Raw genomic sequence first — 17,538 nt, 5'->3', positions numbered from 1 at the left:
CATCCAATAGCTGACTGTGAGCATCCACTTCTGTGTTTGCTAGGCCCCGGCATAGTCTCACAAGAGACAGCTATATCTGGGTCCTTTCAGCAAATCTCTCTCTCTTTAGAGAACAAACAGGCAAATATAAAAACCAAACTAACCAGAATAAAACAACAGCAACAATGACAAAGAAAAGGCACAAGAAATATGCACATACGCACATACAGATACAGACATACCCACACACATACACACACACACACCAAAAAACCCTCCAAATCCATAAAAACACAAAAATCAGAAACTACAATATATAAGCAAGAGACTTATAAGATAAAAAAAAAATGCCCAAAGTAATATGAGACAAAAAATATCTACAAAAATACTATTATGGTTTCTTTGTTTTGTTTGCTTGTGTGAGCCATCTACTGGGCGTGGGGCCTATCCTTAAGTGTGATTATATGACCAGTGAGACTCCCTTGGAGAAAACTAATTTTCTTTGCAAGTGGTTGTCAACTGGAGACAGCTTCTTGATTAGGGATGGGGGCTCATGTCCACTTCTCAGTGCCGGGACCCATCTGGCTAGCACCTGTGTATGCTGCCCTGGTCTCCTGAGTTCATATGCATGTCTGTCCTGTTGTTGGGAGACTGTTTCCTTGGCGTCCTCCATCCCCTCTGGCTCTTACGCTCCTCCTGCCTCCCCTTCCTCAGAGCCCCCGAGCCTGAGAGGAGGGGTTTGATGGAGACAGGGCTGAGTGTTTGCACTCTGTGCCACACTGTCCAGCTGTGGGTCTACATCCACTGCAGAAGGAGGCTGTTCTGATGCTGGCTGAGTCAGACACTCAGTCCAGGTCCCCTGTGGCCACTAGGGGTCCAGGGAAGAAAGTGTTTCTAGGTATCAGGGCTGACTGAGAGGAATGGGGGTGGATGGAAAGGAGGGCGGAGAGGGTTCACAAGGATGAGGAAAGCTGCTGCACACTGAGGTTAGACAGAGGCCCCAGGAAATGGAGACAGGGTGGGATCTGCAAAACTCCACGGATTATAAATGAGGGCAGGAAGAAGGGTGAAAAATGCTCTTTTGTTTTTTCTTTTTCAAATTACGTTAAATTTATTTTGGAATAAGTATAGATGTTCCCAATAACATGGAGAGAGGCTCTGTGTCTCTGCTTACCCAAGAGCTGATATCTTGTGAAACTATGGTACAATGTAGCACCCAGGGTGCTGAAGGTCAGTTGCTGGGAATTTCTACCTCCTCAAGGATTCCCGGAAGTAGAGCCATGCTTGCCTTTCTCCCACCTCAATTGATCTTTAGCCCCTGGCAACCACAGAGCTCTCCGTTGTTATAATTTTGTTACTTTAAGAAATTACATAAATTAAATTCTATGAACTGTGTAGTCATCAGAATTTTTTTAACTCAGCATAATTCTCCAGGGATTTATTTAAGTTTATTTTGATATTTCTGGGTTTTGTTTGTTTGTTTGTTTTGACAGGGTTTCTTTGTGTAGCCCTAGCTGTCTTGACACTCTGTTTTGACACTTAGTTCTGCAGACCAGGCTGGTCTTAAACTCAGAGATCTGCCTTCCTCTACCTCCCGAGTGCTGGGATTAAAGACTCCCACCACCACACACAGCTTAGCATGTAGGTTTTTACAGGAATCTGTCTACATTTCTGGAGGAATGTTCAGGCATGAAGCTGGTGTGACATTACAGTTGCCTGCTAAGCTTTATTTAATTTTTAAATAATTTATGTGTGTGGATGTTTTTTCCTGTATGCGTGTCTAATGACGTTGAGTGTCCATGCAGCACATAGATGACATATCACTTCCCATTCCGTGTATTTGCTAATTGGATTGATTGGATTGTTTCACTGTGAAGTTTGAGAGTTGCTTGTATGAATACATGGCTGTTGAATACATGGCTTCCAAATATTTCTTATTAGTCTAAAGCTTATCTTAATGGAATATTTTAATGAATAATAATTTTTGTTTCATGTGGTTTAATTTATAACTACAATTGTACTTTTGGTGTCAAGACTAAGAATTCTTTGCTTAGGTTTCGTTGTCAAAGCTTTCTCCTGTGGTTTTTTTTTTTTTTTTTTTTCTTCTGGAACTTTGTAGACTTATGGAAATCCATCTTGAGTCAGTTTCTGGATAAAGCATGAAATTCATGTCAAAATTTCCTTTTCTTTATCCTGTGGGGGTTCCACTGCTTTGAGAACCTTCATTGGAGACATGGCTCCCATTCCTCCATTGAATGATCCTTCCGTCCTTCTCAATATCAGTGGAGCATATATAGTGAGTCTGTTTGAGGGCTCCTCTTATCTGTGTGTTTATCCCTCTGCCAATATGATATAGCCTTGTTTATGTAGCTATACAATGGTCTTGGAATCCAAAATACTATACTGATTCCTCTAACTTTATTCTTTGTCAAAATTATTCTAGAGATCTGATTTCCTTTCCCTTTTCATATAGACTTTTGAATAATCTCATCTCTAATCTGGAAAAACAATTCTGCTAGGAGCTTGATGGGAATTCTGTTAAACCCATGCATCCATTGGAGGAAAACAGAACTTCACAATGTTGGGTCTCCAAAGCCTGTGCATAGATAGCTCCCCACTTATTCTGAGTTTTCTTTCTTTTACTTGTGGTTTGTATTTTCAGCATAAAAGTGTCCTGTATGTTTCTGTTAGGTTTGAATTGAAGTATTTAAATTTTATGAATTTTATTATCAACTATTTAAGTTTTATAAATTATTATAATTGGGGTTTTCTTTTTTCTTTTTATAAATGTTTGTCTGTGGCATGTAAAACTATACTGACCATTTGTGTGTTGATTGTATATCTTGTAATATTGACAAATCCATTTATTAATTCTTCAAGAGATTTTTTTTTACATTTATTTAGTGTGTGTGGGGGTATACATACTTGTTTCAGTAGAGATCAAAAACAATTTGCTGTAATTAGGCCTCTCCTTCCACTATATGTGTTCTGGAGATCAAACTCAGGCCATCAGGCTTCGCAGGAAACATCTTTACTCATTGTGACATCTTGTCAGCTTTTTGAGAATTTTTAATAGATTACACAGGGCATCCTAAGAATTACTACGGGTAACTAGTCATGTTATATGACAATGGGGACTTTTTAAAATTTATCTTCTGTAAACCTTTTCTTTCCTATTACACTGGTCAGGCTGCTACCATTATGTTGAATAGCTGTGGTGTGGCAAGAGTGGATGTCTTATCTTATTTCCGATCTTAGAAAGCATTTAGTCTAACTAGAACTTTATGATTGTTGGGATGTTGTGGCCCAGAACCAAATCATCTTGGACTATCTTTACTCCTCTTAGTGACCATCATTGCCCTCTCTGTATCTAATCTGTATCTAAGCCACCCCTGTGGCTGTCAGGTGGCCTTGGGGACTGTATGAACAGGCCACTCTCAACCTTTCCCCAACTTCAAAGCTAAGAAAGTCACCAGAACATCTGAGACATACAGTTCTGCTGTAACCTGCCTCCACAATGAGCCCACCAGTGTGTTTGAAACACACCCTACCTTAAGACTTTCCCTTTCATTCTGTAACTACAAAAGTTCAGGAACAGTTCCCACATTACATGCTATTTGGGGCAGCCTGAATCCATGTTCCCAGACCAGGGTCATCCTTACGTGGCTCAATCCTCTTCTACTATAATAAAATTTTAAAGAAAGGATTCAGGTTTTTTTTTTAACCTATAGATCTATGAGCTGTAGAGCTTTTATAGATTTTATTTATTAAATTGATGTTCCATTTTATTTTCTGAGTTTTTAGAAATATTTATTTGTGTGTTTAATGTGTGTTTGTGTGTGTGCAGGCAGGGGCCATGGCATACATATGAAAGTCAGAGGACAACTTGCAAAAGTCAGTTCTCTTTTCCGTTTCAGGGATCAAATCCAGATTGTCTAGCTTAATGGTAAGCCCCTTTACCTGCTGCCCCACCATACTGGTCTTATTCTTAGTTTTTGAAGAAATTTTATCATGAATGGATGTTGGATTTGGCCAACTTTATATATATATATATATATATATATATATATATATATATATATATATCAATTGTTCTGATAATGTGAGGATTTTTTGTTTTGGTTTTGGTTTTGTTTAATTTTGCTTTTTTGTTCTTATAGAAGTCTGTTGCTCACTTCTATCTTCTAACATATGGCTTGGTGTGTTTTATGTTTCTACATGAGGAATGCTGGTCTGTAGTTGCGTTGTTCTCTTGTATTATATTTAAGTTGTGTTGGCAGTGTAGTAATACAGTGGGATGCATTCTCCCTATAGCTTATGGAAGAAATCACACAGATATTGTGTTCATTCTTCCTTAATTAAGCTTCTAGTAGAATTCTTCAGTAGAGTCATCAGAGCTTAGAGATTTATTGGGAGGATAGAAGGGCACATAAATATACAACACCAATTTCCTTAATAATTATAAGACCATTTCAATGATCTATTTCATTCTTAATGCATGGTGGAAGTTTTATACATTTCAGGAATTGGTCCATCTCATCTAACTTGTCAGATTTATGTGTATAGTTGTTATAATATTTTTAATTGTATTTTTATATCTATGGAGGCCTAAGTGATGTCATCCATTCTGTTGCTGATAGTGGTGATTCATTCTTTCTCCCTCCCTCTACACACACACACACACACACACACACACACACACACACACACACACGGCACATGGCACTTTAAATCTCCCTTTAACTGCTTTACCTGAATTGAATCTTTAAATCATATAATTATATTTTCATTCATTGTGGTGCATGTTTTATAAATTCTATTATGATTCTTCTTTTAACTTATGGATTATTTTCAGGTGTATTGTTCAACATGCAAGTGTGTGTTGTTTCCTGTTATTTGTTTCTATCATAGTCAGAGAACAAACACATCTTTTCCATTTTTGAGGGCTGTTCTACGGCCCTAGATGTAGTCTGGTTTGCTATATGTTCAGCAGGTGTTTTAAAGGAATGTCTACTATGCTATTGTTGGATGAATTATTATGTAAATGTCAAACACCTCCTGTTGGGTTGTGGTGCTGAGTTCTGTGTCTTCACTAAATTTATACCTAGCTGTTGTGTCCACCATTGGCAGAAAAGTGCTGATGTCTCAGCTACAATAGTACATTTCTATATTTTTCCCTCCTGTTTTGCTTTGCTTCACATACTTGCAAAGTATTTGTTACTCATCACATAGGCAGTGCCATGCCCTTTTGCATATTTACTCTTTTCTTTTTACGTAATTTGCTCCTAGGCCTAGGTCTCTAGTTCTGTTATGTTTGAAGTATATATCACACTAATTCAGATTCATGGTTTCTTTTGATTAATGCTTGCATGAAATAGTACTTTCCTTCCTTTTGCTTACAGCAAATTTATATTATATTTGACAGTAAGCTCTTTGTAGGAAGAATGTAGCTGAGTAACATTCTAATATATTCTACCACCACTTGCCACTATTTCTAATTGGTGCATTTAGATTGTTTATACATAAAATAGTTATTGATATGCTTTGGCTTAACACATTTTATATTTTTGTTTTCTCTGTTTTTTTTTCCACTTGATTTTGACTTTTCCTTCTGTGTTGCCTTCTTGTAGATCACATGGTCTTTTAAAATGTTCTAATGTTTTAACATTATCTGTTTGTATAACCTTTCTAGATGTTCGCATAAGTATTGCCTTGGGTTTATAACACACACTTACCAGTCTGTTGTGTTGAATGAACCAGCTCTAGTGAAGTGTAGAAAGCTTACCACTTTCCCTTCATTTATGACACACTCATCTTTCCTTTGTATATATTTAGAGCCATGTGAGTCATTGCTACAGTTAGCTTTATACTAAAACATTAAAAAACTCCAATGAACTTTTCACTTAGATTCTCACTCTTCCAAGTGTCTTTTCTTCCTTGGTGATGTGCCAGTATATCCTATCACATCCGTATTTGTTGTGGAGCTTTCTTTAGTTGCTCTTTTATGCTAGACAGGCTAGAGATAAATTCTCTACCCTAGTCCAGAATCAAAGGCAAGCACCAGTGAATTGTGCCTGTCTCTCACTTTTTGAAATGCTTTGACTTCTCCTCCCTGTTAAAGGGTTTCTGTTTGGTAAATTCTGTCTTCCCACTTCTCCTTCCATCCAGCCCCACAGGGTCTAGGAGGAAGTCACTGCTGCTCTCACTACTTTTCTCCACAGACAGTGCCGTTTCTGCTACTACGTCCAGTACCTGACTCTGTTGTTGGTCTTCATCAATCTAATACGATATATGTTGGTGTGGATGTCTTTCAACTTACTCTATTTAGGGTTTCAAGTCTCTTTAATCTTTAGATCGAAGATTTTTACTAACTCTGGGAGTTTTAGCTGTTGTTCCTCTGAGTACTTCCTGTTCTGCTCTTCTTCTCCTTCTTCTGGGAGTTGGATGACATAATTTACATCTTCTATGTTGCAGGTTTTATAGGTGCTGTTCATTCTTTCCCTCTCTTGCCTTTCTGATGTTATTCCATCTTCAAGTTCCCTATCTCTCCTCTGCCTCTTGCATTCTGCTCTTGAATCCAACTACTGATTTTATACTTTTATATTTACTGGCATTATATATTTACTTCTAAATGTTTTATTTGGTTCTTTACATCCTTTTTTGGAGTTTCTGTTTATATGCGGATGCTATATATGCTGATGCTATGTGTTTATATTCTGTTTACATTCTGCTTTTTTCTTTGTTTGTTTGTTTGTTTGTGTCTTTTCAAACATGTTCAAATTTGCTTGTTGATACACTTCATGATTACTGGATATAAAAACGTATGTCACATAATTTGAACATGTCCTTGACCCTGCTCAGGCCAAACTTTTCCATGTCTTGATGTGGTGACTGGTTTCTACTGGGACTTGAGTGACATGTGTTATGGGGCCCTGGTGTTCTGTAAACCTTCTGATTCAATTGTCTCACTATGCTACTGATGCAGCAGGTGATGGGAGAGGTGTTACCTCATTGCGTCTAGGTGAAGGCAGAAATCCAAGTCCTTCATTCTGTCAGCACTCTGGTTGGGTCCTTATTACTGTTAAATGAGGGTTCAGGGTCTCTACATGCTTCCTGTGGGTGCCATGTGAAAGATGGTAGGGTGGAGTGGTCACCATTTAGTGGAGCTGGAAGTCCCAGCTTTCATGAGAAACCATGGCGTCTCTATCCTCAGAGGTGGAGGTGCCTCAGTACAGATCAGTGATAGCACACCAGGTTCTCTGCTGGCCTTGAGGTGGCAGCAGGGGGCAGAACTGATAGATTATGGGTGTATAGAGAGTTGGGTACTTGTCCATCATTCCTGTTGACATGTGGCTGAAGTAGAAAGGCTATTATCTAAGAGTTCTCTTTCTTTTCTGTGCGTGTTTGTGAGTTTGCTTTGTTTTGTTGTTGTTTGGTTTGCTTTACTTTTGGGGGGGACAAAGTCTCTCTCTTATGTAGCTCTGGCTGGCCTCAAATTCACAGAGAAATACCTACATCTGTCTCCCATGTGCTGGGATTCAAAGGGAGTTGCCACTACACCCTGCTTATCCAAGAGTGCTCTATTTTGCTGTGGATAGAGAAAGCAGGTCTGAGTAGGAACTTTGTCCTTTTATGTGAGTGTTCCCATTTGTGTTTTCATGTTTCTCATTTCTTCTAATCCAGATGTTAACTGTGTTAGATAAAAAAGGAAGGGGGAACTCTCTCTGTGTCGGTTGATTTAAGATGCCGTAACAAAAACCCAACAGACTAGGTGACTCGAGAGTGACTTTCTGACTTATAGGACCCCAGAGTATAGAATCAAAGCATCAGAAGGATGGTTCCCCCTGCTCTTGGTTGCAATCTTCTGCCTTCCCAATGTGTGTTTAAAAGGCCTTGTCTCTGTGTCAGTGTCACTGCTGCGTCTCCGTATAGAGAGCAGTCTTGTCAGTGGATTACAGCCCCTGCTATGGCTTCAATTAATCCCGGTTATCATTCCAATAGTTCCTTCTCAAGATTCAGTCGTAACGGAGGTTAGATCTTTAATAAGGGATTTGCATGGAGTACAGGTCAGCCCAACACACTCAAAGGACCTATCACAACGCTGCTTTTTAGGTTGTGAGATTCCTGTCTGGGAGGCTTTCCTCTTTCTATCTTCCAAAGCCTTCCTATGTTTGTTTTAAATACAATATTTATCTACGATATCCAGTGAGAGGGATGGGGAAAAAACAAAACCCAGTCCGTTTTCCTGGAAGATGAGACTCTCCCTCTTGAAAGATTTAAAGGAGATTTTAAAACTCAATTCAAATTGGTTCTAATTCAAAAGAGACAGGCTTCATTGATAAAGACATACTTTTGTTACCGTCTCAGCCCTTGAGAGCTGGGATGATAAAGATCACCTCTCCGAGGCCGTAGATTAGGGGAAAATATCAAGTGTCTGATGGAAATTTTATCTCCCAAAAGAAGATATAATCCACTGTTTTAGGAAGGAAGGTTGTTATAATGGACATGGTAAGTGATTAGAAGCCCCATGTCTCTCAGACTTCCTGACCTCATCTCCACGGATGGAAATGTGATTTGTGCCATTATGTGATGTACACCAGAGAAGGCAGGAGTCCTAGGCAGGGCTGTGAACAGGTGTGCGTGCCTGTTAGAGAGCAGGACCTGAGAGTCTGACCCTTCTAAGGCAGAGGCCTGAGATACATGTTGTATCTTTACACATCTGAGTAAATCTGGAAGCTCCTAACCTCCAGGCCTCTGGAATTTCCACAGCACCAAAGCTGTGAGCCCCTGAGTGTGATCGTCAGAAGAGATTCCTTACTATGCAAGTTCCACCTCTCATGAGCAAGTAGGGGCTTCTTGAGGGAGATTGATTCACTGCATTAAGCAAACCCCTCCTGGTGTGCTCTATGCAGAGGTCACGAGAGACAAACGACCCCTTCCACAAGCCTCCATCCCACCACCTAGTGTTTCCATTAGACTTGGGCCTCACTCACAGTAAATGAGTTTGCATGTGCTTCATTTCCTGCCTTTCACAATAAACTTGTCAGTATTTGACGGATCAGCACTTGCATTCAGGGAGATCATTTGCAAGGCCACCTGGCATCCCGGCTCTCCTGTCCTGCCCCCATTTCAGTTTGCCTAATGAGCCAGGGCCTGATTCCTGGTGAGTGGTTCTGAGCTTCTGGGCCAGACACAGCCAGCATTTGATCGTAAGGCCTCAGCCCCTCCTCAGGGATCTTTCTCTGTCTGAAGGAGGTCAAGCCACTAGCATGGAGAGCCGCAAGCCCGTGCTGTGCTCTGCAGCTGGGAGGGGTGTCCCCAGCCTTCCCTCTCCCTTCCAGAGGTGGGATCAGGCTTGCAGCAGCTTCCTCCCTAGTGGGATGAGCTAGCTATGGGCTTCCTGGAGTGCTGCAGCCTGCCTATCCCACACTGCTTTGGGCTTATTTCTAAGAAATCCTGGTTAAGGAAGACACAAAGCCAGGCTTTTAGTATTCCCCAAGAAATGGCCAGGAGGGCAACGATCTATAGCATTCTAGTTGCCCGTGGCCCCTCACCAGCCAGCATGATCTTATTCTTCCCATGTGCCGAGGCATCCTTGGCTCTACTCCAAGCACATACCTTGGCCCTGATCTTCTTGCAGGGAGGACTCCTCATTCCCGAGTCTGACCTTCTTGGTGGTCTGCTCCCAACCTGGGCTTGGGGTTGAATGTCTGAAACAAATCCAGCCTTCTCCAGTCACTGGGCAATTATTATCAAACCCCATGTTTAAGTAAGGTCTCGGAAATGTCCTACAGTCTGGTTATTTATTTTCTTGTTTCTTCAAGTGGGATGTGAGACTGTTGCCAGTCTCCTATTGTAGCACACATGCCTAAAGTGACACCTGACACATGACAGGTGCTCAGCTGGGCAGTAACCTCACATCACTGTGGTCATCTGGCCTCACCAAAATCCTATAACCTTCACCCTTAAGCTGGAGGACAAGAAGTTTATCCCTAAGCTCCACCCACGTGGCTGGAGTTTGCTTCCAGCCCACCCACCATCCTGGCTATTACCTCCTGGATGCTTTCCCCCTCTCTCTGACTATGTGGATCTGACACAGGACTGATCAAGTATACTTTCCCCATGTTCTGAAGGCACTGTCTCTACTGGGAAGCTAAAGAGACCCTTAGCACGGCGCACCACACAAAGCTTAGTGCCATGGCTATCCTCATGGATGCGTGCCAGGGAAAAGAGGAGGATGGAGTGTGGAAAGTAAAGATGAACTCTATAGTAAAGATGAACTCTATCCAGTTCCCAGGCTACCCCTCCTCCTACCTCTCCACTAGGCTTATGAGCAACGGGCCATAGATTCTGGTCCTTTGTGGGGCTTTGACCATTCCTACAAGGCTGCTGAGCTGCTGCAGGCCTATCTCTTACCTGGCCGCAGATCTCACTCCCATCTGGGCCAGGCTGAGAAAAGTACCCTGCAATCTGTTACTAATATGGATACTCTTCTTTGCCCACATTAAATGGAAGTCTTTTCTTCAAAGAGTGCATAGACATGGAAAAGTACCCAGACCTGGGAGGCTGCATGACAACCACTTTGAGGACCTAGAATTACAGCAGGGTCACACACACTGTGTACAGAAAACGGCAGGCATATGGAAGGGTGACACAGCCCTGTGTGCAGGAGCTGTAGAGTGTGGAGGAAGGTGGGAGGGGCTTCCTGGAAGTAAAGAGGAGGATCTGACCCAGCATACCCTCCCTGTGCTCCGAAGACAGTGAACGTCCAACCCCGCCCCATCCTCCTCCCCACCCCCACTGCCTACCTCCTCCCCCTGCCACAGAGCACACAGTGCAAGGCTAAGTCTCACGGCTGTCTTCAGGTTAGAGAGATAAGAGGCATGCTGGGGAGAACAGGCACTTGGTTTTCTTGCCTCTAGATTTTATTGGGAGAATTTAGATGTTCGCTCACTTCTAGCAAGAGGAGGCTGAAAGTTGTAGCTTTAACCCTTAGTCCACGTGCAAGGCTAAATGCAGGGTCCTCTGAGGGCGCGGGGAGGCTGTGGATACAGGCAGCAATCGCTGCGAGGCAGTGCATGGTGATGCCTGATACCACATCCCACACTGCCCATACATAGGGCACTCTCACCGTGGCCCAGAGGCTACAGGGTGTCTCCATTCTGTCACAGCATTTGGCTCCACCCAGTCCAAGCTCAGCCCTCTCCTCTGGGTCTTGAAGCATCTCCTTGGGATTTTAGATCAAAGCTATGAGGTTTTGGCTTATGATGGACTTGACATTCTGATGAACTTTAAAGCAAAGGATGGGTTACTAACACCCATGACCAGGGCGGTGTGGTGGAAAACACACACTACCCCAAGAAAGTCACCTGTACAGAAGACAGAAATAGCAGAGGTGGCAGCAGGTGCCCACGCTGGGTCCCACCTGCTGGGTAGGCTTGTCAGTCTCTTGGGGTATATTTGAGGCTTTCTGTAAGAATAAGCTGTACACTCTCCAGTGATATGTGTTTTGCACATCTAGTGGCTTCTCACCTCTCTGTCCTGATAAGTGAGGTCTATGTGCCTGAACCAGTCCCAGACAGCTTATTACGTTACAGCATCAGCTGTAGTCTTCCCTTCCCCTGCAACTCCGACTCTGAACCAACAACCCCTGGGGGTGACGGAGGGCAAGCAATACCTTTCCTTCAAATTCTCCTGTGAAGTTGCCTAATTTAAAAATCCCAGGAACAAATTTAAGTATTTGGAAAAAGTCAGAGTCAGTGATCAGTGTGCACAGACATGGTAATGTCTGTGCCAGAGTGAGGGTGCTGTTGGACAGGAGTGCGGGAGCCTGAACAAGACTGAGGCCTGAAGCATCCCCCTTCATGTGGGCAGGCAGAACCAGTGGCCCCACACTGGGTGAAGCTCTGGCCACTGCTAGGAGCCAACATTCGTGACCACTGGGTAGAGCAGAGGCTAGGACAGGACAGCTGACTGCATGGCCCTGACAAGGCTGGCAGGCTGCTGGCAGCTTGTGACACTCTGTAGGTACCCCTGAAGTACCTGTAGGTACAGACTGAAGCCACACTCACCTGTCCTACAGACTCCACCAACCGGGACTCCCTGGACATGATCGAGCGCTGCATCTGCCTGGTATGCCTGGATGGTCCAGGCACTGGAGACCTCAGTGACACACACAGGGCCCTCCAGCTCCTTCACGGTGGAGGCTGCAGCTTGAATGGAGCGAATCGTTGGTATGACAAGTCCCTGCAGGTAAGTGCCCTGTGGATGGCCCTGCCCCTGCATCACCTTTCCAGCTTTTCTGAATGTCCACCCCCTGGCTGGACCATTTCAACACGCCAAAAGAAGCAGGGCAGTCCAGCATCTGATAAATACATCCCAATGAACAATCAAATAATCTATAGCTTTTCATTCACATGCATCATGAAAATATTTTATGTTGGCTTAGAGGAAAACACTCTTGCTCTAGGTTAGCCATTCCTTGCAAACCTCAATCCCCCTGCAAACCCTGCAACCTGCCAAATACCTAATACAGTCTTGTTCGTTTACAATGCACCACACTCTCACAGTGACTGTATAAAAGCAAGTTAGCCATCTCTCTGGGTTGGGCCAGCCTACCTCCATAAGCATTTTCCAACCTTGTCTCCTTTTCTCCTCGCCCCATCCCTGCATTTGCTGGGCTATCTTCTTTGTTGGTTTGCATGGTGATCCTGTTATTCCTGATGCGTTCTGCTGCTGCTGGGCTGGCTGTTTAGCCTCCACAGTGCCGCTAATGGCTTGGAATCTTTCATAGAGCAGTGTTGGAATGAAATTATATAATGGATGTACGAGACACAGAGCAGAGTGAGCGTTGAGTACAGTTTTTCAAAGACCTATTTTCCTCCCTTTATGTGACAGGGACAAAAAGGTGCCCATAGGGTGTGATTGCAGGTTCCCCAGGTGAGCCAGGGGCACTACTGAGGTGTCATGGACCTGAGCTTCAGGGGATAGAAGATGAGTCTCCCCATGGAAAGACAGATTGCTGATGGAGGGAAAGAGTCGGGGAACGATGTATACTCAGAGACGCTCTGTGGGTGTGTGATTGCTTGTTGGCTGGATCATTGAGATCCATTGAGATTCCGGTGTCTGGCACAGATAGCTAAGACTGGAGGAAGGCATGTGTGTGCTGTGGTCCTCTCAGCAAACACCATAAGCGCTCATTCCTTTGTTCATTTGTTTGTTCATTTACCAAGGGGAAACAGTGTGAGGAACTCCAGAGTACCCTACTTCATGTGGGGTACAGTTCAAGAGTCATTATTCAAGAGTCCCATTATTTTCTCTTAATACTTTTGAGCCTTGAGAATATTTCTTTCCCAGGTAAGCTCGACATAGTCTTTGTAAAACTACGCAAAGGGACCTAAGGTACCTCTACAGTGTCTGTGGGTCCTTTCATCTCAATTCTGTGAGCTGCTTTACTGGGCTGGTTTAAATGAATCCTCGGGTCCAGGGTTTCGAAGGCTCTGGTGGATGGCTATCTCCTCGGTCAGCAGACTGAGATCTGTTGGCTGTTGAATAGAGCACGCCCCCCCATACCTTTCCCACCAAAGAACCTGCTCTTTCTCCTTAAAAATCTCCTTACCAGCAAATCACATCGTTACATTTTATTCATTTATGCAACACAATTACCGGCAGCTGCTCTGGGATGGACACTCATCTAGATCTTGGGGCTAAACTCAGTGGTGGCCAATAGGAGCAGAGTCGGTCTATTAGGCAAATGGTTGCTGAAAGCACTGGAGGATGGTGTCTGCTGTGCATGCAATAAAGGACAAACAGGACTGAGCACACACTCAGGCCTATAGGCTGTGCACCAGACAGTATGAGCTCACTAAGAACCCTGCGCTGCTGCAGCAGGGAACTTGGGCTGCCCTTTCTCTGCCTAAAGCCCTGTAGGAAGAACTTCCTCGAGGCTTCCATACTGTTGGGTACCTACAGCATCATCCTTGTTAGGAATCAACAGTCCTTGGTAGCCTTGGAGGAGAAATGCCCCCAAGAGGTCAGGGGGTCCTAACCCAGGCCCACCCAGGGTCAGCTCACCCGCCTCTTCTCTGTTGCAGTTTGTGGTGGGCCGAGATGGCACCTGCGGTGTGGTGTGTGAGCACTCCCCTTTTGATGGCATCGTCCTGGTGCAGTGCACGGAGCACCTGCTGAAACATATGTGAGTCTGGGCAGAGCAGAGAAAGACCTCAGAAGGCTGCCATGCCGAGCCAGGAGGAACTGGAGTGTCAGTCCAGAAAATGGCTGAGCCAAAGATGAAATTTGGAAAGAATCGAGTGCAAAGACTGCAAAATGAGTGTTATGAGCCACAGATGGAGGTGCAGGCTGGGCAGGAAACTCGGGGCAGACAAGGAGAAGTGGGGGGATCCAAGCGTTGATCCAGAGAGCTTAGATCAATCTTTTCTCTTGGCCCCGAGACAGTGCCAGGTACCTGGTAGCCAAGTGCAGAGGGAGGTCTCCTCCATCAGAGGCCAGATCCCCAACTTCTATGCTGCTAAGCCCTGCTTGTCTATCCCTTAGCACACCACATTCCTTCTAGCTTTTGCAGTTTTGCTCACACTCTTCGTGGATGTAGGTTCACAATCTCTTCCACAAAAGTCATTGGCATGACAGAGACACGAACCAGCCTTTGGAGACACAACAACTCAGCCTGCTACCACATTACCAACTCTCTCATAAGGACAGGGCAAACATGGCTGAACACTAGAACGAGTGAACGCAAATGACACCCGTTAGAGTCAGGTGGAAGTGGCTCGGATCCTGGTTCTGTCACAGAGGGAGTTTGGTTTATCTGCTCAGTGGGCGGGTCGGGCACACTAAATTTCAGGGGCTGTGCACAGCAGCAGCTAAGATGCTTGCACAGGAAAGCTGTGCTGCCCACAGCCCTTGGCTGTAGGGTCTCAGGAGGTTGTTCCTTTGCGTCTGCAGGATGACAGGCAACAAAAAGCTCGTCCGAGCTGACTCAGTGAGTGAACTCCCTGCCCCCAGAAGGCTGAGGTGGAAATGTTCCCCAGAAACTCAAGGCCATCTCGCCTCCTCAGCAGAGAAACTTCAAAGGTGAGGGAAACCCTATACTCCCCCACCCCCTATAGCTGCTGAAGCAACCTGGAAGATGCCAAAGGCCCCTAGGACTCTGCTCCCCTCCAGGCTCCACCCATTCTCATCCCTCATGGTGAAAGTAGTCAAACTAAAGAGGAGTTATGGCTCTCAGGAAATAACCTTGCTCGAATGTCTACCATTTTCATAAAATGCAAACCTGAAGCTATTTTTTCCCTGTGTGTTTCACCTGACTAAGCAGATTCAAGGCTGGGAATGGATTCCCTGCTTTGAGGGAGTAATAAACAACTGCTTTGAATAGGTCATTTGAATCCAAGCTATTTCAATTTGCTTGAGTTTACACTGCAACTTGACAAGGGGGCCTTTTTCCCAGGGGAGGAGCTGGTTCTGGCAATAGCGGACAGAGGCAGAAGGGCTAGCCGGGCATTGTCTTTGTCGGTCTCTGGGTGAGAATGCCCATTTACTCAATCATCAAACTCTATCGTCTGTGCTCCAGGTCTGTGGTAAACCACTGGGACCTCAGAAATGAATGGGCCCCAGGTTTATCCTCCATACTCTAGCAGAAGAAGCAGATCAAGCCATGTACAAAGCCATGAAATGCCCAAACCAAAGAGGCATGGAGACTCAAACCTGCAGATAGACAAGGGATTGAACTCTGCCTGGACAGTGAGCAAGGGAAGAGTCAGGACAACAGCTTTTTTAAGCCTCTGTAGGTTTATAAAATCCAGGATGGTATGAACACAGCAAATGAAAAGATAGCTAGAATTGGAACCTAAGAGAAAAGCTGAGCCATGCTGAGAAGAGCCTGCCCTGCCCATTCCTCCTGCTTAGGAGCTGTTGGGGAGCCAGTAAGAAGTCCATGGGGGTAGCACAGGTGGCCAGGGCACAGTGTGGCCAGGCTGGGAAACCTGGGATGGAGACACTCCTCGCTTGGAGCTGCTGTGGAGGCAGCCTGGCTTTAGTGAAAGAGGAAGACATCTCTGGGTTTCCATGGAATGTTGTTGACCTCTTATCTTTCATGGTGGGGGTCCACGGTGAGTGCGCTGCCAGAAGAGGGAGACAGAGAGAAATAGCTGATGGGTCTGCTTATTCTCAGGAACTTGGGTGCTCCTGTGTCCCCCAGTTTCTCCCTAATGGGGCATGAGGTGTTACCTGGGGCATGCATGGGGGGGGTGGGGCACGAGGTGAGCAGAGTCTGGAGAGGGGGCTTTCTGAGTGGCCATGGTGATAAAGAAATGTGCCCAAGGAGTCTGTCAAAAGGTAGGGGGGTCTTTTTTTTTTGATTTTTTTTGATTTTTAATATTTTTATTACATATTTTCCTCAATTACATTTCCAATGCTATCCCAAAAGTCCCCCATAGCGCCCCCCACTTCCCTACCCACCCATTCCCATTCTTTTGGCCCTGGCATTCCCCTATATTGGGGCATATAAAGTTTGCAAGTCCAATGGGCCTCTCTTTCCATTGATGGCTGACTAGGCCATATTTCGATACATATGCAGCTAGAGACAAGAGCTCCGGGGTTCTGGTTAGTACATCATGTTGTTCCAACAATAGGGTTGCAGATCCCTTTAGCTCCTTGGGTACTTTCTCTAGCTTCTCCATTGGGAGCCCTGTGATACATCCAATAGCTGACTGTGAACATCCACTCCTGTGTTTGCTAGGCCCCGGCATCGTCTCACAAGAGACAGCTATATTTGGGTCCTTTCAGCAAAATCTTGCTAGTGTATGCAATGGTGTCAGCGTTTAGAAGCTGATTATGGGATGGATNCCTGGATACGGCAGTCTCTAAATGGTCCATCCTTTCATCACAGCTACGAACTTTGTCTCTGTAACTCCTTCCCTGGGTGTTTTGTTCCCAATTCTAAGAAGGTGCACAGTGTCCACACTTTGGTCTTCATTCTTCTTGAGTTTCATGCGTTTAGCAAATTGTATCTTATATCTTGGGTATCCTAAGTTTTGGGCTAATATCCACTTATCAGTGAATACATATTGTGTGAGTTCTTTTGTGATTGTGTTACCTCACTCAAGATGATGCCCTCCAGGTCCATCCATTTGGCTAGGAATTTCATAAATTCATTCTTTTTAATAGCTGAGTAGTACTCCATTGTGTAAATGTACCATAATTTCTGTATCCATTCCTCTGTTGAGGGACATCTGGGTTCTTTCCAGCTTCTGGCTATTATAAATAGGGCTGCTATGAACATAGTGGAGCATGTGTCCTTTTTACCGGTTGGGACATCTTCTGGATATATGCCCAGGAGAGGTATTGCTGGATCCTCCGGTAGTACTATGTCCAATCCTGTCCCAAGCATCTGCATAACTCCTTATATAGCTCATGTGAGGCAAAAGGACCCAATTAAGGCGAGTGACAGGGACAGTGTGAGGTGGATCAGGTTACTCCTCTAGCAGCTGTGCTTACATCTGGCTGAGCCATTGACACACACCTTGCTGGCAATGCTTCCCTCCC

At 44.5% G+C, this 17,538-nt stretch overlaps 1 protein-coding gene across 1 annotated transcript in view; it reads left to right on the top strand.

Annotated features, from left to right (window-relative positions):
• The window catches only part of Chat (choline O-acetyltransferase), a 61,528-nt gene that overhangs the window by 23,582 nt on the left and 20,408 nt on the right, over window positions 1-17,538 (top strand). Inside the window, exons 8-10 of the mRNA XM_021182415.2 lie at window positions 12,062-12,231; window positions 14,073-14,173; window positions 14,941-15,069. Coding sequence (XP_021038074.1) covers window positions 12,062-12,231; window positions 14,073-14,173; window positions 14,941-15,069 — 400 coding nt within the window. The remainder of the gene's footprint in view (window positions 1-12,061; window positions 12,232-14,072; window positions 14,174-14,940; window positions 15,070-17,538) is intronic.

Source organism: Mus caroli, chromosome 14 (assembly GCF_900094665.2).
Source record: "Mus caroli chromosome 14, CAROLI_EIJ_v1.1, whole genome shotgun sequence".
NCBI lineage: Eukaryota > Metazoa > Chordata > Mammalia > Rodentia > Muridae > Mus > Mus caroli.
The sequence above is the reverse complement of the archived record's forward strand: the minus strand, read 5'-3'. Positions and strand labels throughout refer to the sequence as shown.